Source organism: Rattus norvegicus, chromosome 13, assembly GCF_021556685.1.
Source record: "Rattus norvegicus strain SHRSP/BbbUtx chromosome 13, alternate assembly SHRSP_T2T, whole genome shotgun sequence".
Taxonomy (NCBI): domain Eukaryota; kingdom Metazoa; phylum Chordata; class Mammalia; order Rodentia; family Muridae; genus Rattus; species Rattus norvegicus.
The window spans coordinates 66,433,661-66,452,298 of NC_141546.1; the positions used below are offsets into that span (position 1 = coordinate 66,433,661).

At 41.7% G+C, this 18,638-nt stretch overlaps 1 protein-coding gene across 4 annotated transcripts in view; it reads left to right on the top strand.

Moving 5' to 3' along the window:
• The first annotated feature begins 597 nt into the window (after positions 1-597).
• Positions 598-18,638, top strand: part of Edem3 (ER degradation enhancing alpha-mannosidase like protein 3) — a 62,556-nt gene continuing 44,515 nt past the window's right edge. For 3 of the 4 annotated variants that reach the window (XM_087580174.1, XM_087580175.1, XM_087580176.1), the window contains exons 1-5: positions 598-975; positions 4,834-4,879; positions 13,955-14,055; positions 14,599-14,638; positions 18,327-18,439. In XM_087580174.1, the coding sequence (XP_087436300.1) occupies positions 815-975; positions 4,834-4,879; positions 13,955-14,055; positions 14,599-14,638; positions 18,327-18,439 (461 nt within the window). In that variant the 5' untranslated portion in view covers positions 598-814. 4 annotated transcript variants of the gene reach the window in all.

An 18,638-nucleotide genomic window follows, 5' to 3' on the forward strand; every position in this document is an offset into this window, starting at 1 on the left:
CATTTGCTTGCTTTTTTTTGTTTTTGTTTTTGTTTTTGTCATTTCCTTGAGGGCAGATGAATATTCCCAGTGTTCCCAAAGACATTCGGTACCAACCTGGGGACAAGTCTCATTCTGTCAGCTCTCAGGAAAAACATCTTCAGGCAGAGAATGGCAAAGAACTTACGAGTTCCAAGGATTGGGCAGCCCACCGATGAGGTAGGGTTGGCCAAAGGTCCTGCGGAACGCAGAACGCCTGGAACCTGCGTGGCCTTTACAGAATGGGACTACAAGTCCCAGAATGCAGGGCGCTACTAGGCAGAAATTTAGCAAGGCGCCTGCGCGTAGGGCTGTAGGCAAGCCGGAGGAAGCGGTGCACTTTGGGACTAGTAGTCCCCAGGTGGCAACTCCTGGGGTCGGAGGTGGGTCGAAGGGACAGCTCCTTGCCCAGTCCCTCCTTTTGTCCACGTCCCGCTTCTCTTGGCCAATGGCAGGTCCTGTAGCTGCGGCCAGCCCCCCTCCAAGGCTGTCTCCATTGGTCCCGAGGCTATCCCACTGCAGCTCTACCCGGAAGTAGCCGTGGGAAGGCGGTTTCCTAGACTACGACACCGGAAAGCTGGGGGCGGTGCTCCGAGCCGTGGAGGGCGGAGGGTGGTGGCAGCGCTGGCGCTGGGGACCGGCTCGGTGGCTTCGGCAAACAGTTTGGCGCCGGCGGCCGCCAGCCTCACCCCACAGCCGGCCCTCGACACGGCTCGCAGCCTCCTCGGCGCCGCCATCCCGCGATGTGGCCCACCGTGCGGGTGTAGCAGCTGCGCGTGCGCGGAACCGCGGGGCCATGAGCGAAGCCGGCGGCGGCCGGGGCTGTGGGTGCCGGGTCCCCCAGCGAGCGTCATGGAGCCTGGTGGCAGCGACGGCCGCGCTCTATCTGATGTTGGCCACGACCGTGTGCACGGCAGGGGCCGCGCCCATGAGTAGGGAAGAGAAGCAGAAGCTTGGGTAAGGGTGCGTGGCTGTCCGGGTGGGTTTCCTAGCGAGGCTACCAGCAGTGGAGGTGCCTGTCATTGCGTCCCCGGCGCACAGTGGACTTTTCTGTGGTGACTCTAACAGCTGGTGAGGCTGGAGGACCTCGGTGCGGTGGACAGGGTCCAGGAGGATGGGAGCCGATCCCCGGGACGTGACCTCGGGGGCTGTCGAGTGTCTCCTGGGCAGCCTGTGACATCTGTGGTGTTGTGTCAGCGCCTCTGCCATGTCGGGGGCTGGTGGAGGGGCTGCCGCCTGGGTAGCGGAGTTGTGAGGGCTCCTTTTGGCAGAGGCAGGGTTAGAGGTCTCGCCCAAGTGAGCTCCCAGCGGGAAAATGCTGCGATGTTTACACCTGTTCAAGGAAAAGGGGCGTTCACTGGGACTTGAACTTTTCCGACTTCACTACCCACCCCTGCTGTGTGTTCTTTGCCACGGGGCATTTGTGAAATGGAGCAGGCGATTTGATGTTATTCGATTAAGTGTACCCCCTTAGAGTAGTTTTATGAGTCTTAAAAGTGTTACAAAACACTATTTATAACATTTAATCCAGTAATTCTAATACTTCCGAAGTGTGGCACAAATGACTAAGTACGAAGTGGGGACTCTCTGGAAATTGCCAAAACCGTGAAGTTAAGTGAGAGAAGAGGAAATGCTTACCTGTCAGTAGTACGACGAGTTGATTGTGAGAGATGCTTATTAAAACAGTGAGGTGGGTGGGCTTTGCTTGTCTGGTTAGTAAGCACAGAGCACTAAAATGCAGCACTGGCTAGTGAGGATGTGAGAAAACTGGGTGGGAGTGTAAACCACGTGATCGATTTATTGACACCACTCCGGAATTTTAAATTGTGCTTGTGCTTTGATTCATTTATTTCTCTGCGGAATCTATCCTACAGAAATAAAGACACTGTTAGAGATAAGTGTATAGAGGGGTGCACTTTGAAGGAACAGAACGGACTCGGGGAAGCTCATACATTTAGAGTTATGTACAAAAGTAAGTTGTAGGGTAATATATAAGTAGAAAACACACCATTTTATAAGAAAAAAAGTTGCCTGAACTCAGGAAAAATAAAAGGTAACTTATCCCACAAAGGGGAGGGGAGCCATTAGATTCTAAATGTCGATGCTTCTTTACTTCAGTCATTGCAAAAGAACTAATTTTTTTTTAATAAAGGAGCAAATAAAAATGTGAGAGAAAGAAGATGAAGTGTCAGCTACTCAAACAAACTTTCCAGTGAACTCCAGTATCTTGCTTTTTTTCCTTTATAAGTTTAATGTATTATTTTGTGACATTTTAACGATGTTCCCACTCTGCTGGCATTTAACTCACGCCGTCTCTAAAACTGTTATTTCATCCCGTGGTGGGTGCCATCTCCATTGTGCAAATGAAGGAATTGAGGTTCAAGGTTAAACTTGCTCAGCGTCTCAAAGCTGGTAATTGGTGGAGTCAGGCTTGCTGGTTTTTTTTTTTTTTTTGTTTTTGTTACATTTTTATTTTTAACCCATGTCTGATCTCATAGCTCACAGTCAGTGCTGTACTTCCTTAAGATTTGGGGGGAGGGGAAGTATTATTTCTATTATGGCTGCAAATATTTTTCTTGACATTCTTATTAAAATTTTTATGAGTCATTGGTTCAGTCTCAAAAAAGACAAGCTGTACCCCCCCACCCCACCCCACACACACACGTTGGAACTGTGAGCAGTCGCTCAGCTGCTTGCACTCAAATATCTGATCATATGTTATCTTTCATGGAAAAAAATGTTTTTCAGGACAAGCAATCTTGCTAATATTTTTAGTTAACAGAGACTATAAATCAATGCATTCACTGTTGATGTTGGGAGGCAGTGTGACTTTAGATTCTAACCATTTATAGAAATTATTTAGGAATGAAAAGCATTTTTAAATGGGATCAGAGTTCCAATATCCCCTATACAGTTGGTAAATTGATATAAGCCCATAGAGACTTTTTAACAGTTCAGTATTGTCACCGTGCCGTTCTGTAGCTAGGTCCACTTTGAAGATGGTGTCGTGGGGCTTGCCAGTTGTTGCAGACATTCAAGTATGCTCTCATCTACAGTCATAATTTACTCATACTTTGGAAAATTGACAGCTCTCAAAGTTGATTTAGCAAGGTTTTTGTTTTTGTTTTTTTAACCTGCGATCCACCTCTAGGCTGTAGCGTTCCCAGAGACAAGAGAGTTGCCTTCTTGATAGTAATCATGTATTGTACTTCAGAGAAGGAAAAGTTAGCCTATCCTATTTTTATGTTATTGCTTGCACGTTTTGTGGGGCCTTGACTTCACAGCTGTTTGAGAGATTTTTATCATTAGCAAAATGAGGAGTTCTCTGAAATTTCTGAAATTTGCTAGATCTGTGTAAATGTCCAATATTTTATCACAGTAGCAGGAATATTGTTTTTTAATTGCACTTGCCGGTGTACAAGTGTGCCATGGCATGTAGAGTCAGAACAACATGCAAGAATTGCTTATCTCCTTCCACCACGTGGGTTTTGGGATCAAACTCAGATTGGCAGGCTCTGTGGCAAGTGTCTACCTAGCGAACCATCTTGCCAGCCAAGGGCTTGTTTTAATGGCTAAGTGTTTTAAAATAGTCATAAAAGTTGTCAGGACTTATTTAGGTCACCAGAGTGAGTGTACTTGACCGTGCTGGTCCTTACAACCCAGGCTCTGTATATTAGCTCTTTCCGCCAGAAAGCTCTATTGTTCCAGCATTTCATCTTCTATTGTTCTGAAAACGACAGAGTAGCATAATAGGAAGGGAGAATATAGCCAGTTACTTCCCTTACTACTTTTTCTATTCCTGGTTTTAGTGGCTGCTATTTCGGGAAGAGAAGAGTTAGTAAAAGACCTTTTTTCCCCGCTGTTTTCCTTTGCTAGTTATTGATTTGGCCCTGCCTGGCGCTCACATTAGCTTTTGTAATAACACTCAAGCCCTGGTCATGAGACTGCTTCATTGTAAGACTTATTTCATTGCTGAGACTTGCGGGGTTTGATTTGTAAATCTGGTTTGGGCACCTGAAACCTCCATTTCAAACAGCTGTATTGGAAGTTGCTACAACTCTCTCTCCTCTTTTCTCCTCCCTCCTCGGCTTCCTCTTTAAGGATCTGCCTTGGCTGATCTTAAACTTGTGATCTTCCAGCCCTAGCCTCCTGAAAGCTAGAAGTCTCTCTTCTAACTCCCTTCTGAGCCTTAGAGTTTTTACTTTTGAAGTTCTACTTTTTGAGAGTGTTTTTAAGAGAGCAGAGTACATTAGAAAGTGTATCTTTTGGAAAGGAGACAAACATAGTATGTACTTAAGTAGGCATTAGTGGTTTTACTCAGTTTAATGGGCAAGGCAAAGGCTTGAGAAAATGTTTTTATTTCATAGTAGCATACACATCCCCCCACACTGCCCTTAGTAGAATATATAGAATAAGCAATAAATGGTGCTAGTAACTGTTGCTTTGAGGAGCTGTCTAGAAACATCCCACTCCAAGAGTAAGTTACATAATTACGTTAATAGCAGTAGTGTTTTTTTTTTTTTCTTCAAGACCTGCTTTCCTTCTCTGCCATTCTGACATGGATCATTCAGTAGTTTTCTTAGGAAAAAAAAAATCCAGAAGTTTTATTTTAATTGCCAGGACTAGGAATAGGAATAGTAAAATCTTGACCCAGCTCCTTGTGGTGAGGTAAGAAAAGCTTCTCTCCTCGCTCTGTGGTATCCTAGCTTGTTTTACATTTTTATTAGTGTGCTTTTATGAAGGAGAATTATGTTCTTGAAGTATAGTAGATGGAATATGCGTAACTTTTCTCCCTCTCTGTTTTTTCACAATTAGAAATCAAGTCCTGGAAATGTTTGATCACGCTTACGGCAACTATATGGTAAGTGTGACGCTGGGCTGTGCATACCGTTTGCAGGAGCTAACTAAACACAGCTGGGAATTTTTGAAACCTCAGTTACTAATGTGTATTTTTAAAGAAAGCTTTTTAAAAACAGCAGGACAGATGTAAGCTAGCAGCATTCCTGTTGGTGATTCTTAGGGACTAGGTAAGAAATTGTCAGCAGATCATGAAACTTTGTATGTAAGCAGTTTACTTAGGTTCTGGCAGCAGTTGACCATGTGCATAGGTAAACAGGAAAAGGTGTTTCTGGCTTTGAGTGATGTCCTTTAGGAAAGCTGCAACATTACTTTATAGACTTAGGAAGCCAACCATTGCATTAGAGATAATATCACCTCGCTTCTGTCCAGATGTTATGATGTGGACTCTGAATTATGCATTTATATATAGGACAGAAACCACGGTTATATATCAGTATCATTAGTCCTTTTATATGTTCTCATATTTTATATGTCTGTGAGTGTATGCCATGTGTGTGAGTGCTCCCAGAGGCCAGGAGAAAATATCCAATGGCTAGGAGTGACAGACAAGAGATTGGGAGCCACCCAGACAGAGTGGAATCAAAATCAGGTCTTCTGGAGAGCAGTAAATATTCTTAGCAACCCTGTTACCTCCCAGGCCCTGTTTTTATATTTTAAACACATTTCATATTTGATAGCCCTTGTTCTCTTTTATCATTGCTTGGCTAGAGTGAGGTTTGACTTTTAGTATGTTTTTAGGATCTGATTGTTATGAAGCTTTGGGTATAAACATTGAAAACACGATTTTAAACTTTCTACTCAGTGTAACTGTAGCTACTCCTGTAGTATTTCTTTCAGAATCATTTATTCCTCATTAATTTTGTTTAGGGGAAGTGTAATTTAACAAGTCTAGGCTAGTTACGGTAGAAATAGCCAAATGGACCCCTAATAAGACCCTCAAGCTGTAGCCAGCTCTTACAAATAAACTTCTGATTCCAAAGTTGAGTAAAATAAGAGAGAGCTAGATGGATTTACCACATGTTGCTCTAAGTAGGGCCCTCACCTTAAAGCTTATATTTACTGTGTGCATATATTTGTGTATGTGTTCATGCGTGTGCATGGAGGACAGAGATCGGCACTGGATGGTTTCCTTAGTTACTGTGCACCTTGCATTTTGAGACAAGGTCTCACTGGTCCCGAAGCTGACTTGCACTTTGGCTAGACTGGCAAGCCCAGCCAGGGATCCTCCTTTCTCTGCGTCCCCAGTGCTGATGATTGGCATGAGTTTACATGTCTGGCTTTTGTGTGGGTTCTGGGGAATCTGAACTTAGGCCTTCATGTTTGTGGGACAAGCACTTTACTGACTGAGCTGTCTCCCCAGTCCTTAGGAACCTCTCTTTATAAAGTATGGCATCTTTAATATTTTACCCCTTCTAAGTATACAGCTGAAAGTCTATCACAATGTATTCAGTGGGTCTGTGACAGAGGGCACCGAGGGCAGCCCTCCCCAGACTTAATGACTCAGTTCCTAACGTGACCTGGCTGCGCAGCTTCGCTGTAAGTAAGTACATATAAGATTGACGTGAGAGGGGTTTATTCACTTAGATCCTGACCTGATGAATTAACTCCTTTGACTCAGGTCTTGTAGAGTGGGGATAATTGCAGAGGATTGTTGTAGACCATAAGACTTTTTAAAACAAAGAAACCCTTCTTTATATTTAATTTTTAATAAAGTCATCTTTATATGTCTTGTGCTTAGGATGGTACTTGAACACCTAAAGTATTTATTAAACATTTTTTAAAGAACTAAATTGAATTCTTGTAAAAATGAAATCAAACATTTTTGCATTTGATTATTTTAATACATCTTGCCTTTTAGAGTAAAGAAAAAAACCTAGTAAACTTCTTTTAAAATGGAAAGTTGTGGAGGATGTCGGGATCCATAAACTTCCTTGTCTTGGCTGCCTATGTTAAATGTGGAGTGCCTGCTACGATAGCTTTAATAGCGCAGAGAGCTTGCCCTCATTTCTCAGCAGCTGTGTGCAGTGTGGGCCTGCAGTTTGCTCTGCAGACTCTTCTTGGCTCCCAGGGGAAGAAAATGGCATTTTCTAAAGATGGGCAGTATTAGATAGTTCTGACCATGGACTTGGGCCCGGGAAGAGGATCCCTGTGGAGGCCCTGCCACCTACCAGCCTGGCTAAGAAGGGAAGGAGGTGAGGTCACAGATCTGGGAGCCTGTTTTCTCATGTGTATAAAATGAAGGCAGTCCCTTACCAGCCTCACAGTCCTGGGCAGGCAAGACCGTCTTCATCTTACGCAGATTGCCTCGTTAGAGCGAGTGTCTGGCAAGTACTGGGAAGTACCATATGGAAGTGTGGCCGGAAGTTATAACTTGTGTATTATTTGGCAGAGATGGAAATTTCTTCTGTAGGCTGATGTGGTGTCACACATCTCTAATCCCAACATTTAAAAGGCAGAGGCAGGAGGATCACTGCAAGTTCCAGCACAGCTTGGTCTATACAGGATTAAGACCCTGTCTCAAAAAACCAAAACCAAACCAAACCAAAAACCAGACAGGGAGAAAATTCTCTCCTAAAATTCATCTAGATTTGAATCCATTTGGTTTCCAGGTGAGCAGAGACCCTGCTGACAGCTCACACGTCTGTCACTGTCTGGGCATATACTCTTGGAGCTCATTTTCTGTCTGCTCATGAGATACAGGCTTCTCCGTGTATCCTCTGTTTCTTGATAGAACGTCTTGCCCGCTCCCGGTACATTACTCCCTCTCTGATCCTCAGAGTTATCATGAGACATATTCTGATTTTGTGCTATTGGCCTGACTATTAACATTGTAATGAGTGTTTGACAAATCTGTAGTCCCATCAGACCGTGCACAGATGGCTTTCTCTTTTCTCCAAATCACATGAAATTTGGTGTTTATTTTGGCAATTCTTGCATAACTTTACTTAGCCCTAGACCACAGTTGTTCTAAGGCTTCTAGGAACAGGTTTTGTATGTCTGTACTGAGTTAAGTTTGCACAGTAATACAGATGATAAAATGACATGTATCAGGGCCATGCCTGCTTATGATGTTTGATTCTCAGGGTTTATCCTGGCTACTCTGGGCAATCAAACTGTTGTAAGCAAAACATGTTCTTTCATGGACCTCTAAATACTACAGCTAAGTTTGGAAGGGTTGGGAAGCAGACTTTCCTTTATCTAGTAGCACCCTCCTAATTCTACAGTCACTTTAAGTGGGACTTCCTGAAATAGTCTTTTGTTTGTTTTGAGATGGTTTCTGTATGCGGCCTTGACTCACTGTGTAGCACTGACTGATCTCAAACCTGGGCATTGTCCTCTCAAGTGCTAAAGTTAGGGCTGTGCACCACCGCACCCAACTGACCAGTTTTCATTATTAAGCCATATGACCTATTTTAATATTTTATGCAATTTTCAATGCAGTTACATTGGAGTTCCAGATTTATATCCATCTATTCCCCCTTTAAATTTTTATTTTACAAAATATGTACAACACACATTTTAGTCATTTTTAGAAATACAGTTCCAAGGCATTTATCTTTAGAACAGCGGGTCTCAACCTGAGGGTTGAGATCTCTTTGGGGGTTAAATGACCCTTTCACGGGTGTTGCCTTAGACCTTCAGAAATATCAAATATTTACATTTCGATTCATAGCAGTAGCAAAATTATAGTTACGAAGTAGCAGCAAACACTTTTATGGTTGGAGGTCACCACATTATCAGGAACTGTATTAAATGGTCACAGCGTTAGGAAGGTTGAGAACCACTGGTCTGGGACATTGTCTTTCCCATCTGAAGTCTACACTAGGTTTTTCTTTTTAATCATTTGTTCACCAAAGAGTAATCCAGGAACAGACTGTTTTAGGAAGGTACCAGGTCATCGGTAAGTGTGAGTTTGAGTTAGAACAGACCGCCAGAGTTTGCATTTTGATTTCCCACCACAGTGTGCACTCAGTCACTACACATCCTGTCCAGGGCTGCATTGTCAAGGCTTTTAATGTTAGCTGTTCTAGTGGGCATGTGGTAGTGTTTCACTTTTCCTGGTGACTAATGTGGCTGAAAGTCTTCCCATGCATTTATTTTATGTTCATGTATCTTTTGAAAAAGCATCTGTTACATTTCCTTTTTCATTTTAAAACCAAGTCCTCTGTCCTGTTATTGCTGAGTTGTAAAAATTATTTTATAACCTAGATGTAAAACCTTTATCATGTTTTATGGGTATTTTTTAGTTTGTACTTTGAATTTTAATTTTTATAACAGTGATGTTTGAAGTAGAAGTAATTTAAAATGTGATGAAGTCAGATTTAATTTTTTATTTAAAAAATTATGCTTTTATAATTTCCTAAAAACAAACAAAAAAACTTTCCTAGTCCAAGGTCACAAAACTTCCCATTTTTGGCTTCTAATTTTTTTTTTTTTTTTTTTTTTTTTTTGGAGCGGGGGACCGAACCCAGGGCCTTCGGCTTGCTAGGCAAGCGCTCTACCACTGAGCTAAATCCCCAACCCCTCTAATGTTTTTATAGCTTTAGTTTATTACTTAGACTGATGACTCATTTCGAGTTAATTTTTGCGTATGATGAGATAAATGTTGACGTGCAGGTTTTCCATGTGTCTAGTTAATACAGCAGCATTGTTATTATGTATTATTATGGCGGCCTGCTTCTGCTCAGTTACTCTGACACCTGTATGAAAAGAAATGATTCGACTCTGTGCGTGCGTGTGTAAGTGCGCATGCGTTTGAGTGCGTGGGCGTGCGCCCCCGCCCGCCCGCCGGCAGGTGAGCGGGTCTCGGCTCTGCTTGTGTGCTGCTCCTTTAGAGCAGTGTAGATCTGCTAACTTTGTTTTTCTTTTCCAGGACTGTTTTTGACTATTTTAGATATTTTTGCATATCTATGTAAAATTCAAGACCATATTGCCAATTTCTACTGAAACAGTCACCAGCTTTTGTTTGGGGTTGTGTTTTGTCAATAGAACAATTTGGAGAGAATTTCTTTTCTCCCTTTTTTTCTGAGACCGAGTCTTGAACTTACTTACTGTGTAGTCAGAGATCACCTCCGACCTCTGATCCTCCCCCTCTGTCTTCCAAGTGCTGAGGGGCCCCAGTACTACATACCTAGACCCCATACCTAGCTTTGTAGAGAACTGATTTTTTTTTTTCTTGTTTTGTTTTGTTTTGTTTTCTGAGACAGGGTTTCTCTGTATAACAGGCCTGACTGTCCTGGAACTCCCCCTGTAGACCAGGCTGGCCTTGAACTCACAGAGAGCCTCCTGCCTCTCTGCTTCCTGAGCCCTGGGGTTAAAGTTGTACCCCATTGCTACCTGGCTGAGCACTGATTACTTAATATTAAGTCTTTAATCTATAAATATGTTTCTATCTACTTAGGCTCAACAATATGATTAGTGATTTTAGTTGTTTTAGTAGGATAAAATGCCTTCCCTTTACCTAACATATAAGAAGTGTTACTAGACCGTCTTTGGGCGAGTGTTTGACTTGACTCTGTAGATGAGTCTATCACCTCAAAGCCATAATAAATCGAGAGTCTGATGTGGAGAATCTAGTAGCTTATATTTGTAACTTCCTTTTTCTCCTGTGTTTTTAGTCAGGTGCATTTTCTACTTAGTTCTGTATCACCTAAGTTTCGTTTCTGAGTTATAATTAGTTATCCTGACTCTTGGTTTCAAGTCAGCACGTGAAGAGGAGAGACTGTTCTTCACAAGGCCGTCTGAAGCCCGCGGCCGCTGTCTGCTGACACGTATACCTTGTTCTGGCCGTATGCACACTCTCTGGACTGTGCTTTGTGGTGAACCTGAAGAAAGGCTATGGTTTTATTTTTACCTTTAATCTTGGGACAAAGAGCATGAAGTATTCTTACACCTTAGCTCAGAGTTACTTTGATTATTTTGCTTTGTACTTGCTATGGATATTTTTATTATTTTATTATTCTGGATTTGAATTTTCATACTTAGTTTGTAGTTCAGATTTAATTTCAGATAAAAGCATTTGTGTTTTTGTTTTTTAGAACTCTAAAAATAGTAGTGTGAGGTTTCTAAACAGTTTAAAATAGTAAGGAACTTTCTGCCATCAAATTAATATTTTAATTTTTTACAAAATAACTTTCAAAATATTAAAGCAATTTTAAACTTTTTAACTTTTATAACTTGCTTGTGTTAAATATAAAACAAAGCATTAAAATTACAAGCATTCCATGTTAAGATTGACACATAAAAATAATTAAGAATTTATGCTGAAAATATGTATTATTAAAATTTAAAAAATATAGTATGGGGTCCAGAATGCAGTGACTGTTATGGATTTCAAATGTGTCAATATTTGTTCATATGAATCAATCATCATGGAACATTTAAGTTTTCTAAAAAGTAGGCTAAGAAATAAAGTGTCAGTGGCTGTAACCACATACTCTAGTGTACAGGAAAACTGAGAATTTAAAAAAAGATGTGTTTTTATGTGTACAAACCCTCCACATACATGTACAAAAGTGCAGCATGTACATGCAGTGCCCTTGAAAGCCAGAAGAGGGTGTCAGATCCTAGAACTGGAGGTAAAGTATTAAAAAAACGGAAAGTAAGCCCCTCGCTGTTTACACGGACAGCTTCCTGGCGGTGCTCAGGCAGTGCCTGCTCTCCTCAGACACAGGGCAAGCGCCTTCCTTGGCGTGGGGCGCTGTCTCAGTCCTTTCTAATTCTGGATGGGCGTCAGGCATCAATGCTTTGCTCTCAGTGCCATGAAATACGTCCTTTGTAGGATTACTTTCACTCTTTGTCATAACAAGTTTCCTAAATTACGTTGATAATTTGGCCAATATATTCCATATAATTGAGAAAGAATAAATTCTTTAAAAAGTATACTTTATAAAATTGACGTTTGGGGGAACAAATAGCATTAAATATTAGAAACAAAATAAATTCCACATAGAGAAAACGATTTTAGAGTGTGTATATGTGTGTGTGTACACTATGTGTGTATGTATATGTGTATGAGTAATGTTTCTAGGGCCCACAGTAGCCTGGTGTGGCGTTCCTGAAACCCAGAAACCACGAAGGAAGGAATAAACAGACTTATCTACTTAAAGCTTATAGCAAAAACACTATAAACAGAAATTAAAAACTAAACAAGGGAACGATAAAAGGTATTTTATTGTTTATAACAAATCATGTTTGTTGACTCTCTTTTGGCAGTAGAAGTAGCCTTTAAAAAATAAATTATTTAAAGAGTGGCTAATATAAGAAGATGTGTATACTTTTTAGTACTGGAACTTTTTTTTTAACCCAGGAGATTGGCAAAATGCAAAGCATCAATCATTTCATACTGAGTGAAATAAATAGTAAATTGATACCCTGCTTGGGAGTAACAATTCAATATTCCCTTGACTCTTATTTATTTTTAAGTGATCTACATAAATAATATGTATATGAAAGGTGAAAATGTCCTCAGCCGTTTGTTAGCCCATCCTCCATGTTTATCCATACAGGAATAAATAAAGTATGCATGCCTTGCAGGCTTGTCCTGATAAGGGTGTGGCTCCTCAGTCAGGTCAGCAGGTTTTGAATTCTGGATTCATCATGGCAGCTGCTGAGCCTAGGCTTATGTGATGGCCCTGGGTCCTAGTTTTCCCCATGTGAAACAAAGACAATTAAATCTCCTTCAGAGATTTGTTGAAATAATTGAACTATTTGTATGTGTAGAATAGAGGGTAGAAAACACAGACTCAATAAATACCAGTTATAATTACACTTCATTATTAAAGTATTTCTGAAACATTCCAGTACAGTGGGAGAGGTTGTCTTAGTAACACCAGAGCCAAGGCAACCTATGAAAGGAAGCATTTAACTGGGGGCTTGCTTACAGTATCAGCGGGTGAGTCCATTGTCGTTGCAGGAAGCATAGTGGCAGGCAGTGGGGCATGGCACTTGAGCAGTGGCTGAGAGCCCACATCTGATCTGAAGGCAGCAGAGTAGCAGTCTGAGAGAGACAGACAGACAGCAATCCGAGAGAGACAGACAGACAGACAAAGTCTAATGTGGGCTTTTGAATCACAAACCCCACTCCCAGTGACACACTTCCTCCAACAAGGCCACACATCCTAATCTTTCCCAAACAGTTTTACTAGTTGGAGATCAAATGTTCAAATCTATGTGTTTGTGGGGGCCATTCTCATTCAAACACCACAGGGGTACCTTGTGTTTTGAGTAAAATATAAAATAAATGGGACCAGTGAGTATACTTGGCCTAAGTACCTACTTGTGTAAATACAATTTCTGTATATAGATCAGTCACTCCTAGAGTACTTGCCTGATATGCCTGAGACCCTGAGTTTGCACACAAAATAATGCATGTACATAGCTATATGAGAACCTGGAATGTCCCTGGTATTGCCCATCACCAGGAGGAAGGACTGTATTCAGTAAGATCCACTAAACTGATCTGGGTTTTGTCCCAGTCCCAGTTTTTATGTGGGCATGGCAGTATGGGCTTGTCATCCCAGTTTTCAGAAGGCTGAGGCAGGAGAATTGCTGGTAACAGGCCAACCTGGGCTACATACTGAGACCCTGTTTCAAAAAGAAATGTTAAAAATGATACACGTGCATGCATTTGAGTGTATTAATACATGAGTAAACCTAAAAGGCGGAAGGCTGGTCTGAAAGTGGCAACTTCTAGAGGGAGATTCAAGGGAAAGCAGATTATCAGGTTTCGTTGTTGTTATTGTTTTTTGTTGTTTGTTTGTTTGTTTGTATCTTAAGATAAAGTAGCCCTGGTTGTCCTGGAATTGCTCTCTAGACAGGCCAGCCTTGAACTCACAGAGACCCGCTTGCCTCTGCCTCCTGAGCACTGGGATCAAAGGAGTGCGCCACCACTGCCCAGCCAGAGGTTTTTTAAGAGAAATTTTAATATGCTTTTTTTTCCAAGCATGGATTACATTTCAAATTAAGATTTAAATTATCTACAAATTGTATAGACAGTCCACCTTTTAAGTATCAGTCCTATTCTCTAAATGATTCTCTCACTTTCTTTAGTGACTTATTAACGATTTTTCTGTAGGAACATGCCTACCCAGCTGATGAACTCATGCCTTTAACCTGTCGAGGTCGTGTCAGAGGCCAGGAGCCAAGCCGGGGTGACGTGGATGATGCCTTGGGAAAGTGAGTACGAGCCTGAGACGCATAGATAGATAGCACGGCGTCTCAGAGTAGCCAGTTCCACGTGGAAAGAAGTCACAGTCACAGTCACAGTCACAGTCTGGGCTTTGCCGACTGTAGATTCCCTTTTCATTTGTTTGTTATTATATGTGCATGTTTACACATGTGCCACTGCATATGTATGTGTGTGTGTATATGTGTGTATGTATGTATGTATGTGTGTGTGTGTGTGTGTGTATGTATGTATGTATGTGGTATGTTTTGATTTATGATTACTAATTTGATTTGTGCTGCTAGGATTGGAGCCCTAGCATTGAGCTTTAATGCTTTGTTTTAAGTGGAGCTAATGGTGTTTGTTTCTATGCATCTTCAATGATACATAGGATGTTTCAGATTGCTTGGTTGTTGTATGATCATGTCGCAATGCAGGGACATGGAGGAGCTGCTTACTAGAACTACCAGTCAGTAGGATGTAGATAATTGTGCTCACACAATGGATGGAGCATTTCAAGTAGTGTTACTTATCTTGTTACACTTGTTTCTTAGGTTCTCCCTAACACTGATCGATTCTTTGGACACTCTTGTGGTAAGTTCCATTTTTCTTGGAATTATTTACTTTATAGGTTTCATGATATGCGTACTCAAGTATCGCAAGTATAACCAGCATGCTATGTGTGGAATAGAGCCCACAAGTATAACCAGCGTGCTATGTGTGGAATAGAGCCCACAAGTATAACCAGCATGCTATTATGGAATAGAGCCCACAAGTATAACCAGCGTGCTATGTGTGGAATAGAGCCCACAAGTATAACCAGCGTGCTATGTGTGGAATAGAGCCCACAAGTATAACCAGCGTGCTATTATGGAATAGAGCCCACAAGAACTTAAGACGTCCAAATCTTTGCTTCTTAGTAAATCTTGAGCATTACTGCCTCATGTACATTATTGTCCCATACAGTCACGTAGCATAACAGAAACACTCAAATAGTTTTTGGAGATGCAGGGTCAGGTACCCCCTCCCTTTGGAAAAGGAGGATGAAGCTTTTGAAAGAAGGTACTTTGGAAAATGCTTTGTTGTCCTTGTCCTGTGGTGGTATGCCACATGATGCTGAAATACGCACAAGAAGGCTGTTTTGCCTTTTCATCTTATATGCAGGAGATCGTGTTGATCAGTCTTAGTTTTAGAGTTGTTTGTGGCGTAGAGGGACACGAGTGTGTTCTAGATGCCCTGGTTCTGAAATGCTGTCTGTTTACGGTTTTTAACCATTGTGGAATGTGGGCTTGTGTAAGTGTTTTCTTTACTTTAAATTTTTGTACTTTTAATTATTATTCTGAGTGCTAATTAATCTAAGAACAGGATAAAAACCTTGTTCAAGTAGCAGAAAATATTTACTTCCTGGTAGTGTTCCTGTATTTTTCTTAGCAGCACAGTCTTAATTTTGGGACAGAAATCTCACTGTCATAGCAGCTTAGAGAGTGCACCTTTGGCATCCAGAGAGACATGCCCACTCAGGTCACTGCTCTGTGATCGCTCTGGTGAGGCCTCAGTCCTGCTTCTCTCTGACCTTGATGTAGCTGTGGTGAAAACTGACTTTAGATCTTCCCACTGGGCTGGAGATTTGACAGTCAGAGCTTTACTAGCAAAGAGGGATAAAAAAGTACAAGCTACATTATAAGAATTATGAAAAAGATCTGTTAAGATACTTCATTTCTGATTTAGTAGTCACAGGGTAAGAGAGAGAGAAGACACACAAACTACCCCAGTCGACATAAAGGTGTGTCCTGGAGCTGTACAGCCTCTGGAAGGCACAAGTGTCACCCAGGAGACCAAACGGTGTGATTTGTGTGTAAGTGTAGCTGAGCGAGGCACAGGGCCACTTTGGGATGGGGAGAAGGTGAGGGACGGGAGCTGGGAGTGAGCTCTGGAGAAGGGTTACATCCTTCTTCATTCCTTCAGAGTTCCTCGAATTTCTAAGTTCTTAGTGTGTTTTCATGACTGTGGACTTTAGTTGTCATTATTGCTTTATAAAATATCTTCAGACATAAAGGAGACAAGGTTTTTGCACGATGCATAACTTTTTACGTTTAGAAATATGTTGACTTCTCTTATTGGGTGGCCGCACATTGTTATGGAGATGGTTTCTTCAGGGTATACCTTTTAAAGGAGTTTGGTATTAGTTCTCAAGGTAAGATGCCTAGACTAGTAATAACAGCATTCTTAAGGATTTAGTTAGAAATACAAATGATTTCTAACTGGTGAGTTGGCTCAGAAGGTGTGTTTACCACCAAGGCCAACAACCTGACAAGCAGGAACCCATATGGTGGAAGGAGAGAACTGACTTAGGCAAATTGTTCTGAGGTAGGCATGATAATGGAGAGCCTGTTAGAATTGACTTTGTAGCTAATCGCAGGCAAAGGGTGAGTTCTGCTCGGAAGTTTGGCATTGGTGCTCCTGTGATGTATGTTGGAGGGAAGCGGCTCCTGGGATGGGGAGGAGGGAAGTGTGGCTTGAGTGAGAAGAGTTCTCAGGAGGTAGGCCACAGAGAATAGTGACAAGGTCGTAAGATAGAGGGATGGCCAGTGGGGACAGAGCAGGTGTGTCTCTCTGTGAAGAGAGGGCACGGGGTTGGGGATTTGGCTCAGTGGCAGAGCGCTTGCCTAGGAAGCGCAAGGCCCTGGGTTCGGTCCCCAGCTCCGAAAAAAAGAGAGGGCACATACGTCTGCGTTTTGCTGCCGTGGGGCTTCCATGCATGTGGGGCTGGCAGGAGAAACGAGTCAGCTCAGAGTCAGGGTCCCCACAGTCCTTGATTTCAGGCTTGCCCTACATGTTACTTGGATTTTAGACACAGACTCTTAGGGAATTTGTCACACTTAAGTTAGGATCTGATCAGACTTGAAAAAGAACTGCAAAGTATTATCAAACAAAAAGATTATACACAGTCAAAGGCAACTTTATCTACTGCATCTGGTCTCTCCATGACACCTAATCACCTCCCTAATTAGATGGGAGAACGAGAGCAGCCTTTGCAGTGACAGTGGCCCCTTTCATGAGCTCACTCCAAGAACTCACTGAGGTTTCCTCTGGGTCACTTGCTTGACTGTGGTAGTAATGGCATTAAATTGCTGTTCAGCACGTCAGTTGGACAGTCTGGCTGTCTTATTCAGTAAAACAGCTCTGTAGAGTAGTTCCTGCTTCCTTTAGAGATGAGGGAACACTCAGCTATGCAGTAGCTTGGCTTGAATCACAGGGGATTTACGTGAATGAACTAGAGGTCCAGTCAGGGCCTGGTTTTGACCATAATATTGCATCGTTTTCTTTGCCAGTGGGACATCCATGGGGTAAGGGTGGCATAGGACAAAGGCTCAGGCCCAGTCAGTGAAGACAGTGCTTTCTTATTTTACATGTTTATGTATTTATTTATTCTGTGTGTATGTATGTAGGTGCATGTCTATACTGTGTCGTGCAACCTGGAGGAGTTGGTTTTCTCCTATCATATGGTCTCAGGGATTGAATTCAGGCCATTGGGGTTGGCAGCAGGATGCCTTTACCCATTGAGCAAGCCCAATGGGCTTAGTTTCTTAGTGATGCTTGATGAACACGATGGCTGTTTGCTTTGTTCTGACTTAGGAATCAAATCCCAGTAGAGCACACCTCATGTAGCTCTAACTGTGGCCATGGACAATGTATGTATGTATACAAATATGCACAGTATTTGAAGTAGAACTAGAAGTAGGAAAAGAAAAAGTTCTCTATATATGCCTATCTCATATGTCTCATGTCTATGTATGAAAAAGAATCTTTTTATCTGAATCACTTGGTTCTAGAAGTGTGTGTTTTGGAACATGTCAGAAGCTTTACAGACTGAGCATCCCTAATCCAACAGTCTAAAATACTTGAAATCTGTAACATTTTCACTGGTGCCAACAACATATTGAAAACCTAAAATTTGTAGGTTTTGAAGTTGAAATACTTCAATATTTCAGATTTGGGGCTTAGAGATGTTCAACCTGTATTATGAAGCAGTCTGAATTTCTTTGATGAATCTTTTCAAGTCCTCAAAGTACATCAGTGTAAAGGTGCTCCATTGTTTGTACTTAACTCTTCAGTTTTAGACATCATCACACTTTTATAATATCCTTAAGGGATATATTATTTTGAATGTCTCATTTTTCTAACTGAAAGTATGCTAATAATGATTTTAGTGTCTTACTCTGAGTATAATATTTTCTTGGCTTGGTAGAAAAGAATTTTATCTCTGTTTTTCTTCCCCCAGGTATTAAACAAAACTAAGGAATTTGAAGATGCAGTGAGAAAAGTTTTAAGGGATGTTAATCTAGATAATGATGTAGTTGTTTCAGTCTTTGAAACAAACATCAGAGTTCTTGGGTAAGTACACAATGCTAGAGTCATAATGCTAACTGTAGGAAAAAGCTTCCAGCTGACCATTTCTTGAAGGGAGTAAAGAAGTTTTTATACTTAAAATACAGAATTCAGGGGGTTGGGGATTTAGCTCAGTGGTATAGTGCTTGCCTAGCAAGCGTAAGGCCCTGGGTTCGGTCCCCAGCTTTTGTAATTCTCTGTTCCA